Source organism: Lepidochelys kempii, chromosome 16 (genome assembly GCF_965140265.1).
Source record: "Lepidochelys kempii isolate rLepKem1 chromosome 16, rLepKem1.hap2, whole genome shotgun sequence".
Lineage (NCBI taxonomy): Eukaryota > Metazoa > Chordata > Testudines > Cheloniidae > Lepidochelys > Lepidochelys kempii.
The window spans coordinates 20,804,447-20,823,357 of record NC_133271.1 but is presented as its reverse complement, the minus strand read 5'-3'; the positions used below and the strand labels follow the sequence as shown (position 1 = coordinate 20,823,357).

The 18,911-nt window shown below is 46.3% G+C and overlaps 2 protein-coding genes across 9 annotated transcripts in view; one reads left to right on the top strand and one right to left on the bottom strand.

The window, feature by feature from the left end:
• Positions 1-18,911, top strand: part of VAV2 (vav guanine nucleotide exchange factor 2) — a 326,398-nt gene that overhangs the window by 209,551 nt on the left and 97,936 nt on the right. The gene's annotated exons all lie outside the window — the stretch shown is intronic.
• Positions 7,755-9,649, bottom strand: LOC140899270 (uncharacterized). Its single transcript, XM_073314491.1, has 2 exons — positions 9,021-9,649; positions 7,755-8,433 (listed from the first exon to the last, which is right to left on the bottom strand). Exons 1-2 carry the CDS (start codon positions 9,601-9,603, stop codon positions 7,892-7,894), a joined length of 1,125 nt encoding a protein of 374 aa, XP_073170592.1. The 5' UTR covers positions 9,604-9,649; the 3' UTR covers positions 7,755-7,891.

Here is an 18,911-nt window from a genome sequence, read left to right as displayed (position 1 = left end):
TGAAAATCTTTTATATGGATTTGAAAAAATTCTCCTGTGTAATGCAGCCCTCATGCTGTTTGCATTTGGCCGCTAGTCCCTTCGCCCCAAGGGATGGTAGATCAACTCAGGATGTGGCTCTAGCCAGATGTGAATCTGACAAGCAATTAAAGTCTCTAGCGATTAAGTTTGGAAATGTCTGCAGGCAGTGATTCTGAGGAGGAGGTACTAATGGGATCTCTTATCCTAGATGGTTTGGTTTACTCGGACCATTTTACTCACAGTCGTCATGCTCTCAGTAATTACCTATGCCCGTTATATATATATATATTTATAATGCTATTGTGGATCCATTGGGCACAGTTAAGTATTACTATAAAATGGGTTTAGAAGGTTGTGTAATGAATCCATGTCCTGAAAACACACTTGCTTACTCCTAGAACCCTGCTTCTTCAGCTCCACAAACTCACACCTCTGCTGCCTGAGCCAAAAGAAGGTTTTTACCTCTGGATGGCAGTAACCCCTGTATCCCATCTGTCGGCCAGTTGCTAGAGGGCAACAGCTTTTTGTCATTCATACACCCAAAGCCAGTACACTTCAGAGAGTGAATGCATGTAGTGACTTCTGTCGCGGTACCTTTTTTAGGGATTCCAGCATTCAGGAGTGGAAAGGACACAGTGACTAGAAATAGATTTAAAAGTCAGGCTTTATTTAGGCTGTGTGTTTCCACAGTCAGTACAAACAAGCCCCCTTTCTTTCCCCATTTTTAAAATACAATACCGAACAGGATAAATGTCATGACCTAAAGATTGGGTGGCCTCCTACATCTCTTGGAATCCAATTTGCACTTGCGTCTCCTAGGGTGAAAGACTAGTGTGTTGAAACTCCTTTAGCCTAATGCCACAGATTGCTCTGATGGCGTGATGAATGCATGTACTGCATAAATGGTCCTTGCTCATCATCTTCCGCATACAGTAATACTGATGCTGCCAAGAGTCGCAGACCCCATCTTTTGTATAAAGACTTCACATTACCTCAGTGAACTTGAGGCAAAGTCCCAGGGGACAAATGCTAGCATGCTGCAAAACACCCAAATGAACTCTCATCAAGACGTTAAGGAGCAGATTCTCTGCTGATGTAAATTGGCATAGCTCCATTTAAGTCATTGAACTCAATGGAGCTATGACCGTTTATATCAGCTGAGGATGTGGCCCTTGGTGCTTATGATTTCCCAGCCCAATACACCTAACAGCCAAGGACTAGCTGAAAGGGAAGAAATGTGCCCAAGGGGATACAGCACCGGAGAAGAAAAGGAAGGGACCTGCTCAAAATATGGGCCATGCTTTGTATCAATGCTGGCGAGTTGAACCAAAACCCCAGCTCCAAACCACTGCTGTACATTAGAAAAGCTTAAATCACTGCCAGCCCCTGGCTCCCTGTTGGCCTGAGTCGAACTCCTGGATTTGACAGTCCTGAAGTCTGGAGAATTTCAGATCCAGATGCAGATTTGCCTGTACAGATTGGCTGATATAACTGGAGAACTCTGCATTGATTTGTTTTATTCCCCTCAGGAATGGGCAATGGTACCAACATTTTTTGGGGAATCCCACCATCAGCCCATTCAGAGAGGAGAGCTCTCTTACCTTCATAGATTTTAAGGTCAGAAGGGACCATCGAGATCATCTAGTCTGACCTCCTGCACATTGCGGGCCACACATCTTCACCCAGCCACTCACTCCTGTAACAAACCCATAACGTCTGGCTGAGTTACTGAAGTCCTCAACTCATGGTTTAAAGACTTCAAGTTACAGAGAATTCACCATTTACACTAGTTTAAACCTGCAATTGACCCATGCCCCATGCTGCAGAGGAAGGCAAAACCCGCCCAGGGTCTCTGCCAATCTGACCAGGGGGAAAATTCTTTCCCGACCCCAAATATGGTGATCAGTTAGATCCTGCGCATGTGGGCAAGACCCACCAAGCAGATACCTGGGGAAGAATTCTCTGTGGTAACTCAGAGCCCTCCTCATCTAGTGTCTCTCCGACTCTGCCCCTCTCTTGTTTGCTTCAGCTGGATTCATCCCCAAGTCTGATAAAGCTGCTGAAAAATCTGTTGTTATTAGTGAGATCCAATGGAGAAAGTATTAACCTATCCAGACCCAGCCTCTCCCAATATGCCAACCTTCTCCTGGCTTGAGGCCATGTGTCCCCAGTCTAATGCCCGACCCATTTTCCCCAAGTCCTTTAGAAGAGTATCAAAACCTATCTCAGAATTAACTGCAATAGTGCATGACAGACAACAAAGGACATGGGCACAATTGTGTTGAGTCCCTTTGGAACCATATTCAATGGATGTTCCAACAGAAAAATGACTGAAAACGTAAGAATGACCATACTGGATCAGACCAATGGTCCGTCTAACCCAGTGGACTCTATAGTGGCCAGTTCCAGATGTTTCAGAGGAAATGAACAGAACAGGGCAATTGTTGAGTGATACATCACCCCTGTCGTCCAGTCCTAGCTTCTGGCAGTCAGAGGTTTAGGCACACCCGAGTGTGGGGTTACGTGCATGACCATCTTGGCTAATTGGACTATCCTCCATGAATGTATCTAATTCTCAGTTGAGGCCTGTAGGCACTACTTTAATACAAATAATGAACAACAATAATGCAGATTAGTTGTTAGGGAGAAATTATTTATGGGTGACTTTATTTCTATTTGCACATGGGTGTTTCTTATGGTGACTCCAGCTCATAAGGTGCTTGCACGGGTTATATAGACCATCTCTGCTGCTGGGACTATTGAAAATATTTTAATACCTTGCTTAGATGCAGGTAAAGCATAATTTAGTAGGGTTTTTAAATAGCTTTTTTCTTTTAATGAAAATATTTACTAATGTCAGGAAATTGTAGGGAATCATGGGGAAACTGTTAATCATCCATGGAATGCATTGCAGTTCTGCACATTCTGGCTCTTGGATGCATAGATGTCACTTATCTTTATATTTCTGAAGGTAGAGTCAGCAGAGAGCGATTAAGAATTGTGAATTTTGGCTGAGCTATTGCTTTCTTTTGTTTGGCAATGATGAGGTTAGTAATCAGGGGCATTTTGTGACCTAATAGCTAAAAGCTGCCATGGCTTATGGCTTGGTCTGTCTTTCCGATTTCTCAGTCTGAAGAGGGTTGGTGTGCTTGAGCTCAGAATAGTGCTGTTCCCTTTACGAAAAAGTACATCATGTGGCCCTACTCAGCCCCTAATGTCAGAGTATTTCAAGTGTCGAGTAGTGGAGTTTGGTGCGTGTGTTTGTGTTTTACAGGTCCCTCTCTGTGCCCAATCTACAGCTTTGTGTCTGCTTCAGCCAGAGCTACAGAGCCTTGATTCTTTAGATTAAGTTATAGCAACTCATGCTGTCAGCTCTGGTGGTCCCTTGGTTCAATTCTCAGCGTACTGGCCAAGATGGCGGCCATCCTATGTGCATGTGGAAGAAACATGTATGTGTGCACACAATTACAATACGTATATATGTGTAGATGAGACCTTGTTATATGAAGTGGCCCTAGCCAGAAGTACTTTCGTTTTTCACTCCTCTCATGCTCATCCTTATCGGAACCTCAAGGAGCTCCCCATTTTGCCCATGCCCTGCAATGTGGCCAGGCCTTGTTCTCCTGAAGGAATTGTGGAAAGGACTAGTGATGCCCAGTCAGGCATCTCTCCAGTGGAAGGAGGCTGTCTCTCAGGAATTACCTCTGCAAGTGATTCAGGGCATGTCTTCACTGCTGGAGTTAGTCCACTGGAGCTAGCCTAGCTCACGAGAGAGCTGCTACACTGCAAAACAACGCTCCAGCTACCCAGAGTGATTGGATCAGCCACTGATGAGTTGCGCTCACTTGAACTGTTGCATTCTTCGCTCAAGCATCAGCAGCCCTGAAGCTTCAAACAGACCCTTCCCATCCCTTAACCCCTGTGACATGCAGCTAGCTTGAGCTGAAAGCATCACCTAAAAGGTAGAGAGCTTTGTGTGTGGATGGAAGTTGGGTTAGGGGCAACACTTGGGTTATACTTTGTGCTAATGCCACAGTGAAAACAAGCCCTAAAACAAGCCCAGCAACCCCCAAATTCTCACCCTGGCTCTGCTGCTGACTCCGTCAGTTAACCTGTCAGCTGTCATGAGCCAGGGGTGGGTGTTTAAACTGCAGTGTAGACATACCCTTAGTGTTCCAGGAAACCTGGTGTTAAACATTTTTTTTTTTAAATTGCGGGGTGAGTATATTTTCAATCCGTTGGAAGTACTTAACACCAACCAATCAAACCATCACCTGGCTTCTTGGATGGATCATTGGCTATTCACAAAACATCTAGACCCTTAAATCCCAGGAGGGCTGTATAGATGCAGGAGAAACCTAAGGCGATGCCTGAAAAGTGACCTTCACTAAGTGTGCCATATGAGCGGCAACTGCTTGTCCAGGACTGATTGGTCGGAGTAGAAGCTCTTTGTCACAGAAAGCTATGTCTGCATGTTGTGACAGTTGTGATTATTTTTTTATAGATGAGATTTATTATAAGCCATGCCCTGGAGTTCCAAACCGTCTCAGCCAATCAGGATGCAGCATCAGAAGCTGCATGTTTAATTATTGAAAGGAAGCTGTCAAGTCCTCCGTACTGACGTGCCTTGAAAAGTTCTATTTTACCGGAAGCCCACCTCCTTATTTCCATTTAGCGTTTAGAATAACCTCCATCTGCACTCGCACTCTGCAACTGTTTCCCCCAGTCACACAGGTGTGACAATGGCTCCAGGCCAACAAGGGAGTGTTGAAAATGGTCCACTGACAGCAAAGGGCCAGATCTTTCTCTGCTGTAAATCAGCATCCCTTCTTTGAAGCCAGTGGAGCTATGTCCATTCAGGCTGCCTGATGATTGGGCACAAAAAAAGCTTATACTGAAAGTGCCATTTCTAAAGTGAGGTTCAACTTGTGAGGTTATAATCTTGGTGGCGTTGCACCTTGCCTTCAAGTTTCGTTGTGCTTCCTCTGTACATTTCTTCAAAACATTTCAAATCCTGCCCAACTTTAGGGGAGTTTGTTCTTAAACTAGCTAAACTATCCTGTTCTCTCTTGATTTCTCAAATAGTCTTATTTATGCAGTAGTCGCAATATAAATGATTACTAAGAAGGAAAGGGGTTACACCAGTTGAGGATCTGTCCCCGGAGCAAACTGTAAAATCGAGATGGAGACTCTGAATATCCCAAAGATTTGAGCAAGTGGGGAAGGGAACTGGATCTAGGGTTTTGGTTCAGGTCTATCTCTGTGGCAAAAGGGACTCTATCATACAACGTTGTGAACAGATTCGAGACCTGCACTAGGGGTGCTGATGGACTTTCAGATGAACCCAAAACCCCAGCTTAGATTTACCTATGGATTTCACAGGTGGTGTTAAATGACTTCCTCCTCCATCTATACAGAAGAGAGAGAGTGTGATATTTTGTGACCACCAAGAAACGGATCCTGGCTGAAGCCTCCTCTGCTGGTTGCATAGCTACATGCATTAAGGCCAAAGTTTTCAGACTGCGGCACCTAAATCCACATTTAGGTGTCTAAGGGTATGTCTACACTACGAAATTAGGTCGAATTTATAGAAGTCGGTTTTTTTGAAATCGGTTTTATATATTCCAGTGTGTGTGTCCCCACAGAAAATGCTCTAAGTGCATTAAGTGCATTAACTCGGCGGAGCGCTTCCACAGTACCGAGGCAAGCGTCGACTTCCGGAGCGTTGCACTGTGGGTAGCTATCCCACAGTTCCCGCAGTCTCCGCTGCCCATTGGAATTCTGGGTTGATATCCCAATGCCTGATGGGGCTAAAACATTGTCGCGGGTGGTTCTGGGTACATATCGTCAGGACCCCGTTCCCACCCTCCCTCCCCCCGTGAAAGCAAGGGCAGACAATCATTTCGCGCCTTTTTTGTCTGCTGCCAGCCAAAGATATAAAGGATAGATGGAGTGGGTCAGAACAAGAAATAGACCAGATTTGTTTTGTACTCATTTTCCTCCTCCCCTGTCTAGATCACACTGCAGTCAGTCACAGAGAAGGCGCAGCGAGGTTAATCTAGCCATGTATCAATCAGAGGCCAGGCTAACCTCCTTGTTCCAATAACAACGATAACTTTGGTGCACCATTTCTTATTGGAACCCTCCGTGCAGTCCTGCCTGAAATACTCCTTGATGTACAGGCACACCCTTTGTTGATTTTAGCTCCCTGAAGCCAACCCTGTAAACCGTGTCGTCAGTCGCCCCTCCCTCCGTCAGAGCAACGGCAGACAATCGTTCCGCGCCTTTTTTCTGTGCGGACGCCATACCAAGGCAAGCATGGAGGCCGCTGAGCTCATTTTGGCAATTAGGAGCACATCAACCACCACACGCATTATCCAGCAGTATATGCAGCACCAGAACATGGCAACGCGATACCGGGCGAGGAGGCGACGTCAGCGCGGTCCCGTGAGCGATCAGGACATGGACACAGATTTCTCTGAAAGCATGGGCCCTGCCAATGCATGCATCATGGTGCTAATGGGGCAGGTTCATGCTGTGGAACGCCGATTCTGGGCTCGGGAAACAAGCACAGACTGGTGGGACCGCATAGTGTTGCAGGTCTGGGACGATTCCCAGTGGCTGCGAAACTTTCGCATGCGTAAGGGCACTTTCATGGAACTTTGTGACTTGCTTTCCCCTGCCCTGAAGCGCATGAATACCAGGATGAGAGCAGCCCTCACAGTTGAGAAGCGAGTGGCGATAGCCCTGTGGAAGCTTGCAACGCCAGACAGCTACCGGTCAGTTGGGAATCAATTTGGAGTGGGCAAATCTACTGTGGGGGCTGCTGTGATGCAAGTAGCTCACGCAATCAAAGATCTGCTGATATCAAGGGTAGTGACCCTGGGAAATGTGCAGGTCATAGTGGATGGCTTTGCTGCAATGGGATTCCCTAACTGTGGTGGGGCTATAGACGGAACCCATATCCCTATCTTGGCACCGGAGCACCAAGCCAGCGAGTACATAAACCGCAAGGGGTACTTTTCGATAGTGCTGCAAGCTCTGGTGGATCACAAGGGACGTTTCACCAACATCAACGTGGGATGGCCGGGAAAGGTGCATGACGCTCGCATCTTCAGGAACTCTGGTCTGTTTCAAAAGCTGCAGGAAGGGACTTTCTTCCCAGACCAGAAAATAACTGTTGGGGATGTTGAAATGCCTATATGTATCCTTGGGGACCCAGCCTACCCCTTAATGCCATGGCTCATGAAGCCGTACACAGGCAGCCTGGACAGTGGTCAGGAGCTGTTCAACTACAGGCTGAGCAAGTGCAGAATGGTGGTAGAATGTGCATTTGGACGTTTAAAGGCGCGCTGGCGCAGTTTACTGACTCGCTTAGACCTCAGCGAAACCAATATTCCCACTGTTATTACTGCTTGCTGTGTGCTCCATAATATCTGTGAGAGTAAGGGGGAGACGTTTATGGCGGGGTGGGAGGTTGAGGCAAATCGCCTAGCTGCTGGTTACGCGCAGCCAGACACCAGGGCGGTTAGAAGAGCTCAGGAGGGCGCGGTACGCATCAGAGAAGCTTTGAAAACCAGTTTCATGACTGGCCAGGCTACAGTGTGAAAGTTCTGTTTGTTTCTCCTTGATGCAACCCCCCGCCCCTTGGTTCACTCTACTTCCCTGTAAGCTAACCACCCTCCCCTCCTCCCTTTAATCACCGCTTGCAGAGGCAATAAAGTCATTGCTGCTTCACAGTCATGCATTCGTTATTCATTCATCACACAAATAGGGAGATGACTACCAAGGTATCCCAGGAGGGGTGGTGGAGGAGGGAAGGAAAATGCCACACAGCACTTTAAGCACAGCACTTTAAAAGTTTACAACTTTAAAATTTATTGAATGACAGCCTTCTTTTTTTTGGGCAATCCTCTGTTGTGGAGTGGCTGGTTGGCTGGAGGCCCCCCCACCGCGTTCTTGGGCGTCTGGGTGTGGAGGCTATGGAACTTGGGGAGGAGGGCGGTTGGTTACAGAGGGGCAGCAGTGGCAGTCTGTGCTCCAGCTGCCTTTGCTGCAGCTCAACCATACACTGGAGCATTCTGGTTTGGTCCTGCAGCAGCCTCAGCATTGAATCCTGCCTCCTCTCATCACGCTGCCGCCACATTTGAGCTTCAGCCCTGTCTTCAGCCCGCCACTTACTCTCTTCAGCCCGCCACTTACTCTCTTCAGCCCTCCACCTCTCCTCCCGGTCATTTTGTGCTTTCCTGCACTCTGACATTATTTGCCTCCACGCATTCGTCTGTGCTCTGTCAGTGTGGGAGGACAGCATGAGCTCGGAGAACATTTCATCGCGAGTGCGTTTTTTTTTCTTTCTAAGCTTCACTAGCCTCTGGGAAGGAGAAGATCCTGTGATCATTGAAACACATGCAGCTGGTGGAGAAAAAAAAAGGGACAGCGGTATTTAAAAAGACACATTTTATAAAACAGTCGCTACACTCTTTCAGGGTAAACCTTGCTGTTAACATTACATACATAGCACATGTGCTTTCATTACAAGGTCGCATTTTGCCTCCTCCCACCGCGTGACTACCTCCTCAACCTTCCCCCCTCCCTGTGGCTAACAGCGGGGAACATTTCTGTTCAGCCACAGGCAAACAGCCCAGCAGGAATGGGCTATACTGAGTGTCCCTGAAGAAAAGCACCCTATTTCAACCAGGTGACCATGAATTATATCTCACTCTCCTGAGGATAACACAGAGAGAGAAAGAACGGATTTTGGTTGAATGCCAGCAAACATACACTGCAATGCTTTGTTCTACAGTGATTCCCGAGTATGTGTTACTGGCCTGGAGTGATAAAGTGTCCTACCATGAAGGACAAAATAAGGCTGCCCTCCCCAGAAACCTTTTGCAAAGGCTTTAGGACTACATCTAGGAGAACCGCAAATGCCAGGGCAAAGTAATCCTTTCACATGCTTGCTTTTAAACCATGTACAGCATTTTAAAAGGTACACTCACCAGAGGTCCCTTCTCCGCCTGCTGGGTCCAGGAGGCAGCCTTGGGTGGGTTCGGGGGGTACTGGCTCCAGGTCTAGGGTGAGAAACAGTTCCTGGCTGTCGGGAAAACCGGTTTCTCCGCTTGCTTGCTGTGAGCTATCTACAACCTCCTCCTCCTCATCATCTTCTTCGTCCCCAAAACCTGCTTCCGTATTGCCTCCATCTCCATTGAAGGAGTCAAACAACACGGCTGGGGTAGTGGTGGCTGAACCCCCTAAAATGGCATGCAGCTCATCATAGAAGCGGCATGTTTGGGGCTCTGACCCAGAGCGGCTGTTCGCCTCTCTGGTTTTCTGGTAGGCTTGCCTCAGCTCCTTCAGTTTCACGCGGCACTGCTTCGGGTCCCTGTTATGGCCTCTGTCCTTCATGCCCTGGGAGATTTTAACAAAGGTTTTGGCATTTCGAAAACTGGAACGGAGTTCTGATAGCACGGATTCCTCTCCCCAAACAGCGATCAGATCCCGTACCTCCCGTTCGGTCCATGCTGGAGCTCTTTTGCGATTCTGGGACTCCATCATGGTCACCTGTGCTGATGAGCTCTGCATGGTCACCTGCAGCTTGCCACGCTGGCCAAACAGGAAATGAGATTCAAAAGTTCGCGGTTCTTTTCCTGTCTACCTGGCCAGTGCATCTGAGTTGAGAGTGCTGTCCAGAGCGGTCAGAATGGAGCACTCTGGGATAGTTCCCGGAGGCCAATACCATCGAATTGTGTCCACAGTACCCCAAATTTGAGCTGGGAACGTCGATTTAAGCGCTAATCCACTTGTCAGGGGTGGAGTAAGGAAATCGATTTTAAGAGCCCTTTAAGTCGAAATAAAGGGCTTCACTGTGTGGACGGGTGCAGGTTTAAATCGATTTAATGTTGCTAAATTCGACCTAAAGTCCTAGTGTAGACCAGGGCTAAGTAAAAGTGGACTAACTCTTAGCAATGCTTAGCGCCGTTGCTTCTTATTGACTTCTCTAGCCACTGTCTGCAATTCTGAAAAATGAGCTTATGTAGGTGCCTAAATATGGATTTAAGTGCCTAACCTTAGGTACCCATTTGAAAATGGGGACCTATGCCCTTAAGTGTGGCAGAGCTGTCCAGCAAATAGAGCTTCCCGGTGTGACCAGCCCTATCAGTACAGGATGATGATCTGTGTTATATTCTGCCTGAATTGCAAGGGCATCGGTGTTAATTTCCTATTGGTGAAAGGAAAAAACTCCCATGTGCAGTTGCTCTTTTTGGTGCTTATGGAACATATAGCCACTCCCACTTTAGATCAGTGTCATTCTATCCTGTCTTCCTTGCACGCCCCTCTGCCCGGGCCTTGCCTCTGCGTTGAAACCAATAGCAAAGCTCCCCTGGGTTTCACTGGACGTAAAATCCAGCCCCTAACTTTACGGAATAACCACAAGTGACAAAGTCTGATGATTATGTCAGTAAAAAGTGATTGGGCCAGATCCTCCGTAGCTCAGCCAGTTTGCACCAGCAGAGGATTTGGTCCATTGCACTTGTCGTGAAATGCTCCAGTGGAAGCAGCCACCATTTCACCGGTGGCACATGCATAACTTTAGCCCTTTAAAAGGCAGGTTTTAAAAAGTATGGGTTGGGAAAAAAGGCAGGGCAGAGCTCAGGGTAGCGTGTCAGCCCTGAGGCCCTTAGAGGGATGGGGTCAGCTCTGCTAGGGGTGAGTCATCTCATCCTAGTCCCTGGTGGATGTTCGCCCACATCACAAAGTTATTTGCATGGAGCCTCTGCTTCAGTGGCCACAAACTGAAACAGGTGGGGTGCTGCTGACCGGGACTGTAACAGAACAAGGAGTGAGAAGTTTGGGCAGCACTTGTCTGATACCATGGCTGGCCTTTAGCCGTGCCAATGGTCCTTCACTTCCATAAGGACTGCATACCTCCAGGGATGGGAAACAAATAAGGCAGCTTCCTCTGTGTTGTATTACAACGTGGTTTGCCTCTAACAAGCTAATATGGGAAATCATCTTAGTAAAATGAGCCATCTCCATGACGCTGAGCATTCTCTGACCGCACCCCCAAGATGTCTGCAGCCTGGCTTTCGGTTTCTGGGCCCAGATCTCAGAGGATGAAAACATAATTAGGAATAAATCTTCCCGTTTCTGTCTGTTAACGTCAAGTTGCAGTTTATCTAGCTGTTCCCATTTAATAATGCACAAGGGATAGCAGCCAAGCAACACACGGGCTGTGCTGTGTCCATCAGAATGGAGGGTGGGTTAGTGTGCACGCACGTGTAACACCGACTGATCCCGGACGTCGGAATCGAACCTCTGGAGCTAAATGCATGAGTCTCTCTGGCATGAGCTGAAAGCCACATGTTTATTAGGTAAGGCTGTAGCAGACTCAATCTCTAAGTGGTCTCGGTGCCACTACAGAGGACAGAACACCACACCCAGGAGGTGTGTGGGTTACACATGCGTGCACACACTTGCAGTATACACTCCAGTATCCACATACACACAGGACATGGCCAGGGTACAAACCCATCACAGCACAGGGTGACCGGAGTGATTCGTTGTTTTTTTTTCATATTAGGCGACTCCTCAGATATTAATTTATTGTACCCATGTATGTCATATTTGGTGACAGGATTATTTCTGCATTTGCTTCTGAGTTGTTTAAGCTCCAGGAAAACACTGTATCACATGCACACAAGCTCTCTGACCCGGAAAATACCCTAAGTGTTTCATAAGATCAGGGACGTACTTTGCATTGCATGCCAAGAGTGCTCATTTTCCGCTGTAGTCGTTGTTGTGTTTTGTTTTTTAAAAAAAGAACTTCATTCCAAATTCCATAACAAATTACACAGTATCTCTCCTCCTTTTGGAAGACTATAAATCAAATGCATCGGATCAGTCCTACTTGTGATTTGTTCTTTGTTCTCTGGAAATGACACATTGCTGAACGCTGTGTTTTCTGTCTGTTAAGAAACTTACTCTGGGAGGTTTATTATCTTAATTCTGCAGGGGATTGTTCCAGAAACATTTGAAGTTGCTTGGAGTTTTGCCATTGACTTCAGTGCAATTAGGATCAGGGTCTAGCTGCTCCCAAGGCTTAAGGGATGTTTGGGGAAGATCATGGCCAACGGCTGCTGTGTAGGGGAGATTGAGTAGGAAACAAAGTATATTTTTATAATGTAAAATAAGAGAGATTGTTACCCCTGGAAAGGGCAATGCACGTCTGTGCAGGGGACAGAGCTTTCTTGGAGACTAGTCTGAGACTGGGCAACAAACTCCCCCAGGGACTAAGAACCATCACAAATTTCACCACTTTCTGCTCCAAGTGCCGGGCGCACGTCTCTGACTGGCCTTCTTTGAGATAAACACAGAGCAACGTGGACAGCTAATAAAAATCACCCAAACCCTGCCAAAACAAAACACTCCAGTGTGCACACAGTTCTTCCCTGGGGAGAAAGAAAGTAGAAACCACCCATAACAGATGTTATGGAAATCCATCAACCTCAGCAAAAAACTCACACAGATAGAGACAGACATCATCTTCCTCTCCAAATGCAAACAGATGGACATCATAACAAATGGACTGAAGGTAAAAAAAATCCATTGCAATCGACATACTACACTGACTATGGTGAGAGACTGTGCCACACATTCTCAAAGAAACTGAGGAACCACCTGATCAGCATCCTGTACAGCAGACAGGAGAAGATCAAGAATGAGCTCTCAAAACTGGCGACTCTCATACAAAACCAACATTCCACACAAACTTCCACGTGGCTAGACTTCACAAAAACGAGACAAGCCATTTACAACGCACACTTCACTTCGCTACAGAGGAAAAAGGACAGTAAACTATCTGAACTCCTGCATGCCAGAGGTGGCTACAACAATGGTACCCTCAACTCACCTAACAATATTGTTAATCTATCCAACCACACACTTTGTCCGGTGGAAGAGTCTATCCTATCTCGGGGACTCTCTTTCTGCCCCACTACCCCCACGAACATGATACCGTTCTGTGGTGATCTGGAAGCCTACTTTTGTCGTCTCCGACTCAAGGAATATTTTCAACACACCACTGAACAGCGCACTGACCCACAGGAACCCTCCTACCAACATGACAAGAAGAATAATTCTGCGTGGGCTCCTCCTGACGGTTGAAATGACAGACTGGACTTCTACAGAGAGTGCTTCCACAGACGTGCACAGGCTGAAATTGTGAACAAACAACATCACTTGCCCTATAACTTCAGTCGTACAGAATGCAATGCCATCCACAGCCTCCGAAACAACTCTGACGTTATAATCAAAGGGGCTGGCAAAGGAGGTGCTGTAGTCATAACGAACAGGAGGCTGCCAGGCAACTCTCCAACACCACATTCTACAGGCCATTATCTTCCGAGCCCACTGAGGAGTATCAAAAGAAACTACACCATCTGCGCAAGAAACTCCCTGCTACTGCACGGAAACAAATCTACATGGACACACCCTCAGAGCCCCAACCAGGGGTATTCTATCTGCTACCCAAGATCCATAAACCTGGAAACCGTGGATGCCCCATCATCTCAGGTATTGGCACTCTTACAGCAGGATTATCTGGCTATTTGGAATCTCTCCTCAGACCCTACGCTATCATCACTCCTAGCTATCTTTGAGACACCACCGACTTTCTGAGGAAACTACAATGCATTGGTGATCTTCCTGAAAACCCCATCCTGGCCACCATGGATATAGAAGCTCTTTATACCAATATTCCACATGAGGATGGACTACAAGCTGTCAAGAACAGTATCCCTGATGAGGCCATGGCACACCTGGTGGCTGAGCTTTGTAACTTTGTCCTCACCCACAACCATTTCAGATTTGGAGACAACTTATAACCTTCAAGTCAGCGGCACTGCTATGGGTACCCGCATGGCCTGACAGCATGCCAACATTTTTATGACTGACTTAGAACGCTTCCTCAGCTCTCGTCCCCTAGTGCCCCTCCTCTTCTTGCACTACATTGATGACATCTTCATCATATGGACCCACGGGAAGGAGGCCCTTGAAGAATTCCACCTGGATTTCAATAATTTCCACCCCACCATCAACCTCAGCCTGGACCAGTCTACACAAGAGATCCACTTTCTGGACACTACAGTGCAAATAAGCGATAGTCACATAAACACCACCCTATACCAGAAACCTACTGACCGCTATACTTACCTACATGCCTCCAGCTTCCATCCAGGACACATCACATGATCCATTATCTACAGCCAAGCCCTAAGATACAACCAAATTTGCTCCAATCCCTCAGACAGAGACAAACACCTACAAGATCTTTATCAAGCATTCTTAAAACTACAATACCCACCTTGGGAAGTGAGAAAACAGATTTTACAGAGCAAGACAGGTACCCAGAAATCACCTACTTCAGGACAGGCCCAACAAGGAAAATAACAGAACACCACTGGCCATCACGTGCAGCCCCCAGCTAAAACTTCTCCAGCACATTATCAATGATCTACAACCTATCCTGGAAAACAATCCCTCACTCTCCCAGACCTTGAGAGACAGGCCAGTCCTCGCTTACAGACAGCCCCCCAACCTCAAGCAAATACTCACCAGCAACTACACACCACACCCCAGAAACACTAACCGAGGAACCAATCCCTTTAGCAAACCTCATTGCCTACTCTGTCCCCATACTCTACTCTACTCTACTCTAGCAACACCGTCAGAGGACCCAGCCACATCAGCCACACCATCAGGGGCTCATTCACCTGCATGTCTACTAATGTGATATACGCCATCATGTGCCAGCAATGCCTCTCTGTCATGTACATTGGCCAAACCGGACAGTCCCTATGTAAAAGAATAAATGGACACAAATCGGACATCAAGAATGGTAACATATAAAAGCCAGTAGGAGAACACTTCAATCTTCCTGGATATTCTATAATAGATTTGAAAGTAGCTGTATTTGAACAAAAAAACTTCAGAAACAGACTTCAAAGAGAAACAACAGAACTAAAATTCATTTGCAAATTTAACATCATTAATTTGGGCTTGAATAGGGACTGGGAGTGGCATGCTCATTACAAAAGCAGTTTTGCCTCTCCTGGAATTGACACCTCCTCATCTATTATTGGGAGTGGACTACATCCACCCTGATCGAATTCGCCCTGTCAGCACTGGTTCTCCACTTGTGAGGTAACTCCCTTCTCTTCATGTGTCAGTATATTTATGTCTGCATCTGTAATTTTCACTCCATGCGTCTGAAGAAGAGGGGTTTTTACCCGTGAAAGCTTATGCTCAAATAAATCTGTTCGTCTTTAAGGTGCCACCGGACTCCTTGTTGTTTTTGTGGATACAGACTAACACGGTTATCCCCTGATACATAACAGATGTTATTAGTTACATTGCTTAATGCACAGCTGGAAGGCACTCAAATACTATGGTAAGGAGGGTGGTTTTAGAACCTATATAGAATAGAATAGACACTGGAGTGGGAATCAGTGGACCTGATTTCTGTTCCCAGCTCTGCCACAACCTTGCTGTATGGCCTTGAGCATGCCATTTAATCTGTTTCTGCTTTAGTTTCCCCTTGCACAGAAAGTGAATAACCATTCTAACCCCCCCCCCGCTTGTTTTGAGATCGATATACTGTCTTCTTCTTTATGTATCTTATTGTGGTACCTATGCATTGGAATCCTGCCGCTTTGGATAGAAACTGACTTAGATCCCTATTCCTGGGCTGCTGTTTAGAGAAGTTTACTTCCCCCTGAAACCATTTGATTGTTATATGCAAGTGCCTGATAGGTCATGAGTTACCAGGCCTTAAAACGCCACCGCTATTGCTGACTTGCTTTTCTCGCTCATTTCATTTCTGAGGTAGTTTTAGGGGTTGACTTCTCTCAAAGCACTGGATTAAGGGGTTAAAGTGGGGTTTGTCAAAGATGCCTGAGAGAGTGAGGTGCAGAAGTCCCATTTCAAGCTGTTGGAGGGTATGCAGGGGGAGAGAGGCTTCTGAAAATCTCACCCTAAGAACCTGACTCTCCTCTCATGTACGTGAGTTTAAATTGGGGCCGATTTCACTGAAGTCTGTGGAGTTACACAGGTGTAAAACTAATGAGAAAGTAGAATGAGGCTCTAATGCCCTGTGCTAACCGAAAACTTCATTCCAAGCTGCCTTCATAAGAGATACAGCAAGAGAATTTTAATTTTAGGCCTAGCGATTGTTGAGATTGTGGCTGCTCAAATCATACTGGAACCTGAGTATGTTTTGGAAGGAGTGTTGTAAAGCAAGACAGTAATCCGAATGATGTGACTGTACAGTATATCTCCTGAGCCCCCAAGGCAAGAAACAAACAAGTTGTCAGTCTTTTTTGGAAAGCTGACATTCCAAGCACTTCTAATTCTGATGACTTGTGGTGAGAGCTCATCCAGGGCTCAATATCGCAAGTTGCCAATCCTGAAGCAGCCTCATTTTCTTTCTCTGAACCCGTATTTTGACTGCCGATAACTGAATGCATTCGCTCTCTGCAGATAAGGGGGAACCTTACTTGGCTTTGCCCATTTTCCTATTAGAATTGGGCCTGGAATTTTCAAAAAGAGTGAGGTGTTCACCTCCCTTTGAGTTTTGGTGGGATTAGGGTTCTAACTCTCCCAGCTCCCTTTGAAGATCTTTCCAGGGTGTGCATACATCTGATGTTGATTCTGAAGTTGTCATACTTGGAGATTTGAAGGGTTCGTGCTCCAGGGGAATTGTCAGCTTTTAGTGCCCTTTAAAGAAAGGAGGTGGGGGCGGGGGGGAAGGTGAGCTAAATAATAAAATACAAACAGGCCCAAATTTATACACCAGCTCTGAACGCCTCGAACTTTGTGGGAGTTCACGTCTGGGTCTGAATTTTATGGTTCGATCCCATGTCTGTATAAAAGCAACATTGATCCCAATATTTTAGATAACCCACTGTAGCTCCATATGGGCTAATGCCAAAAATAAGGGGCTACTTCAGAATATCTAAATACGAACGTTAACCAAAAACTACCCTGCAAACTGGGTATGTTTAGCCAAGAATGGTTAGGTTAAAAGTTCACCTAGTGTGCGTGGTTGTTGTTGTTTTTTTTTTTTTGTAAGTTAGCTTTGACCCATGTATCATCATGGGACAAAAATGAGAGAGGGATGCTCTTTTCACAAAGACACAGAATCTGTCACGCCGGCTAGCTGAAGTGGAAAACTTCATTTCCTCGACACAAGTCATGAGCTCTTCTGGAAGGGAACCTGTTAAAAGGTCCCTGGAAGGTGATCTCATGGAAAGCAGGGAATACAAGAAAGTGCTGTAAGAATTGGATGAACAGCATAGATGCATGCACTTCACCTGGCTTCCCCCTTCAGAGCCTAGGGCACAGGTTGCCCTTCGTGTAGTGTTGCTACGGGTCGGCCTCCTTTTTAGCACGTTCATTAATGTGTATTCGTCGTCTATGTTAAGTGCTTCAAAAAAATCTTGGTTGGAATTTGACCCGTTTTATTTGTCCTTTGCTTGTCTATCTGAGGTGCATTAGTGGCCTGCATTGCTGCAGTATCTGAGTGCCTCATAACATGGCCTGGGACAAGATGCAGAACAGAGTTACAGAGAGATGAAAGAACATGCCCAAGGTTACACAGGACATCTGTGACAAGGCAAGGAATTGAACCTGGGTTGTCCCAAGTCCTAGGCTGTTGTCCTACACCCTGGGCCAGCCTTCCTCTCTGAGTTCCTCATGGGTTGAATTTTGACAAAATCTGCCCCACTGATGTTATGGTGCAGCTGGCTTTGTGTCAGGCTCAATCCTGCTCCCACGGAAGTAGAAGTAGGTATGTGAAAGGGAACTAGACTGTATTGGCTTGGTAAGCAGGGACTGAGATGAACTAATAGGTTGTTTTCACTCTCTAATGTCTGTGACTCTGATTCTCAATCTAGGCCTGATAGCACAGTGGTGGGCTAATAGATAAACTAAAAAAAAAACCCCAAAACCAACCAACATCCTGGATAGATAAACTGTGTGTGCTAGGAAATCATGTCACCACACCACACACTGAATGTGCTGAAGGAAAATGCTGTGGAAAGTGTTAACAAAAAAATTCTTCTTGTAATAATGGTTTCTTCTTAATGTCTCATGCGATGCAGAAATGTACTTTCTTCTCTGCAAAGTGAAGAGAAAATTGGATATAAAATAGGGAGAAGTTTTAGATAATCAATTTATTAATAATAATAATAATAATCAGTATCAAAGTACTGCCTGAAGACCCCAGTCGAGATCAGGGTCCCTTTGTGCTAGACACTGTGCAAACACAGTGGGGGACATTCCTTGCCCCAGTGAGCTTACAGTGCAGATAGACAAGGCAGACAAAGGCAGGGAGGGAGGAAGGACTGTTTGTCCTATTTTCTAGATGGGGAAAATGCGGCACAAAGAAAGTAAAGCCTTGTTCCCGCAATTGATCAGTGCAGGAGAATTGCTGCACCCCTGTGGAGCCCCCCTGAAACCATGGAGTGAGGCTCTGTGCGGCTGCTGCAGTCTACTTGTGTGCTGTGGGGCTGAAACCTTGGACTAGCACACAGTTACACTAGTTACACAGTCTACGACCGAGCTGAAAACAGAACCGGGGTCTTCCAAGTCCCAGCCGTAACCACAAAGACCATCCTTCCTCTCCAGTTATTTTTGTAATCTCCTCCTCACTGTGTTTTCTTCTTGAATTGCACTCTTTGTTTCTGTAGTTATCCTTGAAGCAACTGGGGCTGCAAAGAGAGAGGCTGTGAATCCCAGACCTGTCTTTTACTTTTGTGTTTTTCTCCCCAGTCAAGGTGAAACTCCTGGGACCGCACGTGAAATTGCAATCTGTAAAAACCTCTCCCATATTT

What these genes read in the sequence shown, in the direction of transcription:
- LOC140899270 (XM_073314491.1), bottom strand. Translation starts at nt 9,603, where the DNA reads ATGCAGAGCTCATCAGCACAGGTGACCATGATGGAGTCCCAGAATCGC. An exon ending in AGGCGGAGAAGGGACCTCTG is followed by an intron (nt 8,434 to 9,020) that starts GTGAGTGTACCT and finishes TTTCTCCACCAG; the next exon opens with CTGCATGTGTTTCAATGATC.